Raw genomic sequence first — 8,847 nt, 5'->3', positions numbered from 1 at the left:
CAAGGAGCCCTAGTAAAATTGAAATCAGTAGGAGTCGGGGAAATCTCTCCATTACTTGGAGTCATACCTAGCTCAAGGGAAGATGGTTGTGATTGTTGGAAAACAATTATCTCAGCCCCAGGATATCACTGCAGGAGTTCTTTAAGGCAATGCCCTAGGCTCAACCATCCTCAGCTGTTTCATCAATGTCCCTCCTTCTGTTGTAAGGTCAGAAGTGGGGATGTTCACTGATGATTGCACCATGTTCAGTTCCATTCGCAACTCTTCAAATACTGAAGCAGTCTATGCCTGCATGCAGCAAGACCCAGACAACATTCAGACTTGGGCTGATAAGTGGCAAGTGACATTCTTGCCATCGAAGTGTCTGATAATGACCATCTCCAACACAAGAGAATATAACCATGTCCCCTTGACATTCAATGGCATTACCATCGCTGAATCCCTCACCATCAACATCCTGGGGCTTAACTGCATCAGCCACATAAATACTGTGGCTACAACAGCAAGTCAAAGGCTGGAAATTCTGCAGCAAGTAACTCACCTCCCGACTCTCGAAAGTCTTTCTAGCATCTACAAGACACAAGTCAGAGAGTAATGAAATACTCCTCACTCGTCTTGATGAGTGTAGCTCTAACAACACTCAAGAAGCTCAATACCCTCCAGGGCAAAGCAGCTTGCTTGATTGGCATACCATCCACCACCTTAAACATTCACTTCCCCCACCACTGTGGCCGCAGTGTGTACCATCTACAAGATGCATTGCAGCAACTCGCCAAGTCTTCTTCAACAAACCCATGTCTTTGTCCACCTAGAAGAACAAGGATAGCAGGCACATGGGAACACCACTACCTGCATGTTGCGCTCCAAATTACACACTATCCAAACCTGGAAATAAATCACAGATCTTTCATCGTCGCTGGGTCAAAATCCTGGCACTCCTTCTGTAACAGCACCGTGGGAGTACCTTCACCATATGGGCTGAAGCAGTTCAAGAAGGCAGCTCACCATCACCATCTCAAGGGCAATTAGGGATGGACAATAAATTCTGGTCTTCTGAGCAACACACATCCCATGAATTCATTTTTTTAAAAGCTGACTGACCAGCTATGCACTGCCAGCATTTTCCATCATTACTTCAAAGTTAACTGTTTTTCTTTTCATCTCTATTAATTAGCCTGCAATCCCATCATACAAAAATCAAAAGAAAATGATAAAGACTGGTGAGCAGTTATTACAAAACATCTCGACAGGAAACAATTCTTTATTATCTTAGTCAAAATATGTTTCCTTATACAGTAGTAGTATGTGAAATAAGTCTTGGTGAGTGGCATCTTCAAGACTCCAAATTACACATTGTTTTGTTGAAGGTTGATGAAGATTGCTCCAATATAAGGAGATTGAAACATAGGGAAAATAAATAGTTATTATTTCCGTGTAATCCAGAACATTCAACACAGATGTTACCAAATCTATAACATTCAGTACTGGGAAATACTTTGCAACGCATTCTGCTTGTTTACAACAGATGTACAGTGTTTAAGCTGAAATCCCTGGTGTGCCAATCCTCAGGCAGTGGAAGGATTGCCAGCGTAGCATCATTGCTTCGGATCTGTCCCAGGCACCATTACCGCACAGATGCAGCATTTGTACAGAGATATCTGGCATAAGTGGAATTGCTCTGATCCCTACATATGTTGCAATGGGCTTGAAGGACTAATCTGTAAAACAGTGAAAAGGAAACACAATGAAAGTGAGTGGAAGCATTTGAACAGATCTTATAATGGACTAATTGTAAACTTCTTAAGCAAAGACAAATGAGCAGCTCCTTCACTGCAATAACTAAGCTCCCAATGGAGATACTGCTTAACCAGCAGAGAAAGCACACAAAGGGTATAATTTGAATCAGTGGCCGTGCTCTGAGTTTCTCACAGCAGGTCTGACACTTTTATTGTTACAGAATTTGTGTGGACTATTTGACACAGTTTGATAAAACAAAAATAGTTCATTAATACACATAAAACAGGTTATCACTTCACTGCAGTCCAGGCAATACGCCATACTGGAAACTGTCTCAATAATATGCATAATTAAGCCTGTTTCAGCAGGCTTCACTCCATACACAATTAAACAAGACAGTTTAAGCTGCATAACCTTTACACTACAGATGCTAAATAAGGATCCAGGATTATAGTTGTCTTTTCCCTGCAGCCCACAGCAAGGGAGCCTAAACCAACAACCACAGAACACCTGGCCGGTGAAACCTTATATTGTCTCCTGGCTGCAATAGCAAAGAGCAGACTGATGCTGCATTGACATGACACAGACCTACTTCAGAAGTCTTTAATGAATTTCCATCAGCAGCAAAACCTCAGAATTCAAGCCAACAATCCTAACCCCTGCTGTGCCTCAAGCTCGCCACCTGTCCAGTCTGGACTTGATAAAAATTCCAGAACATTCAGGAATTCTTTTAATTTAAAACGCATAGTAGTAATTTCAGAAAGCCTTTTTAAAACAAAAAGATGCTGTAACATTCTGACTATATCTGTTGTATTGCAGACTTCTGTACCAAAAATGTACACTCAAAAATTAGTTATTGAGAAAAAACACACAGAGGACCTCAAACTTTGACTTCCTTTATTCCAGCCGATATACCACCTCAAAGTTGTTTGGAGCTCGATTCCTAATACCAGCAGAATAATGACAATCAACACATATTGTTCACAAGCACTAAGGAAACTCATTTCTGTGCCCCTAATAATGCTGTCAGATTAGGACCGGGCACAGTGAAAAGAAGCCACTGTACTGAGCTTCAGCAAAATATCACAAGCTGGGGTGGCCATTTAACCTTTTCCCCAACAAATCCTTCCTTTCAGGGACTGTGAATCTCCATAAACTGCAGTAAATGAAAATGGAAAGCGACACCTAGCAGGTGGCAGAAAAATCTGACAAACTCTTTGCGCATACAAGTTGAACCTGGGCTCTGCTGGGATGTGAACCTACGACCAGAAATGTGATCAGATTCTATAAGCAGTGTACTGCCTGTTTGTGGTACAGTATCTAAGAACGTGCTTCTATTTTCCACAAAATATTAACCATTTCCTATCATTGATTCCTCCCAGGTTCCAAATTCGCTATATTTTAGCTGTTTCAGCCATCATTTTGACTTTTACTATCTGTGAAGGTGACATTTCTACTACAGTTGCAGCAATGAACATTATCATTGTTTATTAGTTTTTCTGATACAATAACTTTGGATGCATTGTTTCTTGGTTTCTAAAGCCCCTTACATTCAAGAAGCATTTTTATTGCATGCACAAGCTAAAAATAACAGAAAAAGGAAGGTGATAAGAACCATTTGATAGTAAAGAGATGATAATTAAAAGATAGCAAATGAGCTGTTCAATAAATGAAAACTACCTTCTTCTTGTTATTGTAATTTATTTGTTACCTTTTACTGCAAACAAAATAACCCATTAACCCAGAAAAGCTGTCAAGGGGAAATCAGTTTTCTTTGCTCCATAAATTATTCAGTTGTTGCATTAAATTGCCATGTTTCATCTATAACGCTTGACTGTTATTCTCTGAAATGGAAGATTTCTTTGAGTAAAAGGCCTCTAGTCTGGATGTAGGAAAGATATATTAAATTCAAGGTCAACTAATCAAGACCACCTTGATAATATTGACGACTTCTGTTCCTCTTTTGCTCCCACTACCACTCAAACTGAAACACTTATTCATGCCTTTGTCACTTCCAGTCTCAAATTCCCCAATACTCTCTTTGACAGCCTCCTAAACACCACCCTAAATAAACCACCAACTTGTCCTAAAAATTATACTGTTTACATTCCTATCCCATACCAAGTGTACGGCATAGAATGTGGGAAATGCAGTTGCGCACAAGTTGGAATTTGTAAAAGATGGAACTTGGAAAGCTGGCAAGGAGAGCATTGGGGAATTTGAGTCAGGCATTGCTACCCATCCCCAGTACATTGATATCAATATCACCATCCTCAACTACAAATCCCTCTATGGTGTCTCCCCATCCATCTCCTTAACTAACTACAGTCCTATGCCCAGCTCTCACCCTCCAGTCTTCTCATTGTGATTGCTGTGGTTCCTCCTCCTCCCTCTAGTCAATCATCAGTGGCAGAGCCTTCAACTGTCTTTCTCTTCATTCATCTCTTAAACCTTATATATTGCTTCATGTCTATTCACCTTCAAAACAGGCTTCTCAAAACCTCTCTTCAATCATGCATTTGGCCATCTCCTCTAAGTCCTTTACCTATCTCTTACTTTTGGTTTCTTCCCCAACAAGTGCTTTATGACACTTCAGTAAATTAAAAGTGCAATATAATTACAAATTATTGTTGTCAGTAATTGAATCTAAACTGAGGTATCATATATGTATAAAGCTACTAGTACAACATTTGAAGTGAATGGCAGCAAGTAAACAGCAAAATAATCATTTCATAATTACAGGTTTTCCTTTATTATAAATGAAACTTGTTCAGTTGTGCAAGGAATTCAAGTACTGATTTGTGTAAAAAATCATTTATAGGTTGCCATTTTCCTGGCTAGTTCTTAACTATTTCCTGTAAGGAGTTATGTTAAATTAATTGCAAACACATCACGGCCCTTACTCAATGACCCAATTAATCCAGCTGGTATTATATCTGTTATATCTTTCCACACACTAAAAACATTCAACTATTGGACAGTGGCTAGCTGAAGAAACACCTCGTTTGTGCTCTAAATTAAAAATGCAAGCAAGATCCTCTAGTTTAAATTTTAATAGGTGCAGACTTCAAGACTCTCAGAACTCTATTAAATGTAAGAGTACTATTGTAGGCCAGTCTCCTGGGGAATCTTAACATTTATGCATCAAGTTCTGACAAGCAAGAGTGCCCTGATTTGATCTCTTCTGACTGATGACAAAACTTGCATTAGGAGAGATAGGGTTCAGCCAAGTAAATGGCTTCATACCCACAATATCTGACCACTATTCTGCTTCTTAATACTGATACATTAAATTTCCAGCACATAACTTGCAACGAAAGATTTTCTTTTCCACATGCCGAGTGTATTAATATTGAAAAAGCTTCTTGTCTTAATAAATCATTATGTTTTTTTCTACTTAATGATAGGTTATAAATACTCTTGGTAAATTTACTTACATAACTCATAGAACTCAACAGTAGTCTTTCACAGAGTAAGTAGATCTGGGAATTTGCTGGTGAGAATTCACTTCAGCAGGTTTTTAATAACTCAAAGCAACCTTTTTGGCTAGAAATTATTCTGTTGTTCTGAAAGCTGCTGCACTCCTGGCAATAGTGTCTCCCCAGGCTACTCTTCACATTTGTTTTCTCTACAAAGTGGAGTACAACGTTTTTAATTGAACATTGTCAATTGTGAACAAACTCTTAGAATCAATAATTTAAAATAAAATTAGTAAGCGTTAAGGGAAGCATGGGTTAGTTATAGCCAGCCTGGATTTGATAATGGCAAACCTTTGACTAATTTACCAGTATTTTTTGAAAAAGTGACCAATTTGATAGAGGCAATGGAGCAAATGTAGTGCATAAGTCTCCAATATGGTGGGCAGGAAGCATGTATTATTACGAGTCGAAAGTGCACTGCCGCTATATTAGGTCGGTCTTCTCAGTAGGCATCCAAAGTGCATGTAAAAACTATGGAAAATACTGAATAACTTATTCAAGTTAGGGTCCTGCATTTCTTAGAAGACCTTTTAAGATTTTGGTATGCCACATCGCCAGACATACCACGTTACAAGCTTGCTTAGCAACTCATGGTGCTAACAGGCAGGAAGCACTCTTCATCAGGGCTATTCAGTACTTACAGGTTAGTTGCTGGCTAACTTCTAGGTTTTTTTTTGGTCTGTTTTCTAACACTGGAAAGTTAAGTTTTACTGCTGAGAAGAAGACTTTGCTGGTGTTGCACTGTTGTTAGTTGTTAAAGAGTTTGAATGCAGTCATGGGTGGTTTAATAAGGTTGTCTTCAGCACTAGAAGAGAAGTGGAAACAGCAAGGAAGACAGCAAAGAGCAGGAGGAGCTGAGACAAAAGATGAGGAGGAAGGCACTGCGCAGGGGACTATACCCACAGAGAGGATTCATGGAGCACTTTTCCTAAATGAACTTTACTGAGGAGCAAAGTATGAGGTGCCATTATTTCACAAAGGAGGCAGTCAATGAGTTATGTCACCTACTGAATCCACAATTCGAGCTTTGTACCAGGCAGCAGCAGGTGACATCTGCAATATCTCACAGTCACACTACACTGATGTATCAGGGATGTCACTGAGGCTCCCTACACCAGGAACAACACTTACATCTCAATCCTCAAGGACAGAGTGAAGTGGGACAAGAGAACACTCGGCTTTTCCCATATGCCAGGTTTCCCCAGGGTACAACATGCCATAGAGTGCCCTCACGTTGCCTTGTTTGCTCCCTACCACTAGCCAGGCAACTTTATCAATCTAAACAGATTCCACTCCCTCAACATACATCTGGTTTGCAACCACAATCATCACATCCTCCAAGTCTGTACCCAGTATCCTGGCAGCAGGTAGGAACTTTTCATCCTGCATGCGTCGTCTGTACCATCTTTATTCCAGCCAGGCAGTCACGTTACAGGTTGGCTACTGGACAGAGCTCATGACTCCCATCAGTAGTCTAGGTACAGCTGCAGAGATGGCCTACAATCAGAGCTATGTCACCTAAAGAAATGTAACTGAAAAAATAATCTGTGTGCTCAAGTAACATTTCTGCTTCATGGACTGATCTGGAGGGGCTTTGCAGTATACCCCTGAATGAGTAACCAGCTTTGTGATTATCTGTTGCATGCTGCATAGCTGTGCCATTATGAGGGAACAGCCCTTGCCACCACCTGGGCAGCAAAAGGTGCAGCAGGAGGGGCGGGGGAGGAGCATATAGAGGAAAAGGAGCAGGAGAGGCATCAACCACGAGTGCTCCCTGCTGCCGTAGGTCTCAGAGGCCAGCTCATTGACTAGTGCTTCACCTGAACCATACTGCCCAACCAAATACACTAACAGTCCCACAATCCTTACCACCATCTTTATTACAATCATCCAATTACCTTCCTTCAGCCCAGCCTTATGGGTCCTGCCTTCAGTTCACTACAAATATAAACACCAACACCAAATCGAGAACAGGCAACAAATTTATCAAACAAATCAGTTCCATATGTTATCTAACGGTGAACAGAAATATTTAGGAATCACCCTTCTGAAAGCCCTTAGTGCCCGACATTTGTGCTTGTTTGCCTGCCTTAGTACTCATATAAAGTGTTTGCTTGGTGGCTACACCTTCAAATTCTAGGCCAATTTTTTTGGAGTACTGTTAAATACAACTTTAAAAAATGATGGATTAAAAGCAGCTTTAACCAAACGAGCTTCCAAGTGTGCATGCCTGCCAAACTCAGACCTATGTGTATGAATCTATCATCTCTGTCAATGCTGTACCTAATGCTCTTGTCACTTAGTTCTATACTTAGCTAACTGCAAAAGGAACATGGATGCCTTGAGTAGGAAATGAAAGCATACAGGAGAGTTCTCTCTTCGCCTGTTTTTATATAGATGGAAAATCTAGTACAATCATTTTGGAGAGATCTAAGTATTGCTGTAATGTTTTTGGTCTGGGTGTGAAATCACCAGTTTGCTCTGAATACAGCAGATTGGCTTTTCAAAGCAAGAAGACCTTCTTTGAAATAATCTTTGTCACTTCTTGTTTACCTACTTTACGATGAAGGCTGATGGAAAAAACATGATATGATGTTTAAAAGTACATTTTAAAACTAATATTATTAGTTTAACATATATACATATATATTACTTAAAAGTAGCTGTCTGCAATGAATATCCCGTTTACAGGATAGCTTCAGCTGCAGACATGCTGTCAGAGATAACCCTGTACACAAAGCAACAACACTGTCAGAAGCACCAAGACTCGCCTTTGAGGAGGCTATGATTATTGCCACCAATTATTGACTGTTGGATGTTGGCAAGTACAAACAGCAGTTGCTAGTGCCATTTAGGTAGAATCCACCATTTTGTGTCTGGCTATGGACAGGCTGAGCTGTAAATCAATATGGACTGGCCAACAATACACTTCCAATATTGCTCAACCACATGGACATTCCCTTAGAATTGAACAACAAACAGGCTGGCAGGAGTGACAATATATGAATTGGGCATAAGTAACTGCTTTAAAGTCAGATCAACAATCAGCCGATCAGCTACCTGACATTGAGCAACAGTATTGTGCTATCCAAAGTAGGCAGATATCACTAAGGAGGTAACAAGATGTTGTACATAACAGTTCCAGAGAAAAGAAAAACATCATTGCAAATCCAAATACAATTGAATATGACAAATCAGAACATATTATACATAGGTGCTAGAATATCATCACAATACAAACAAATATAAACAGGGCAGATTCAATAATATGAAAACCAAGCTATGTTACAGAACCATTTCCGGTAGAATCAGCTCTGTTGTGTAATGGGTTTTAGATATATATATCATTCTATTAGATCATACAAGAATCACCTGTGACAGAGACTTGAGTATTACTGTATACTTGGAGTGGAATAAAGGTTACAACTAAGTGCAATTCTTTAGATTAGCGGTGTTCAAAATGTAAAAAATTGCCATATCCCATTCCCACCGTTGCCCCAACTCCTCCACCTCCATCTTCTTCCTCTTTTAGCCCCTTTTCTTCCCTTAATTTTCCCACTATCAATGTCTCCATACAGCTCCCTATTCATCTCCTCCTCCCCTCATTTCCTCCCTTCTCTATTGTCCTCCC

The 8,847-nt window shown here is 40.0% G+C and overlaps 1 protein-coding gene across 5 annotated transcripts in view; it reads right to left on the bottom strand.

Moving 5' to 3' along the window:
* Positions 1 to 1,277: 1,277 nt before the first annotated feature.
* Positions 1,278 to 8,847, bottom strand: part of LOC137380037 (chemokine-like protein TAFA-4) — a 314,371-nt gene continuing 306,801 nt past the window's right edge. For all 5 annotated transcript variants that reach the window (XR_010976954.1, XR_010976955.1, XR_010976956.1 and 2 more), the window contains one exon: positions 1,278 to 1,718. Coding sequence is in view for 1 of the 5 variants with exons in the window: in XM_068051559.1 (XP_067907660.1) it covers positions 1,686 to 1,718 (33 nt within the window). In the remaining 4 variants the exon portion in view is untranslated. The remainder of the gene's footprint in view (positions 1,719 to 8,847) is intronic.

This window comes from Heterodontus francisci, chromosome 19 (genome assembly GCF_036365525.1).
Source record: "Heterodontus francisci isolate sHetFra1 chromosome 19, sHetFra1.hap1, whole genome shotgun sequence".
Lineage (NCBI taxonomy): Eukaryota > Metazoa > Chordata > Chondrichthyes > Heterodontiformes > Heterodontidae > Heterodontus > Heterodontus francisci.
Note: the sequence above shows the minus strand (reverse complement) of the source record. Positions and strands in the feature narration are given on the sequence as shown.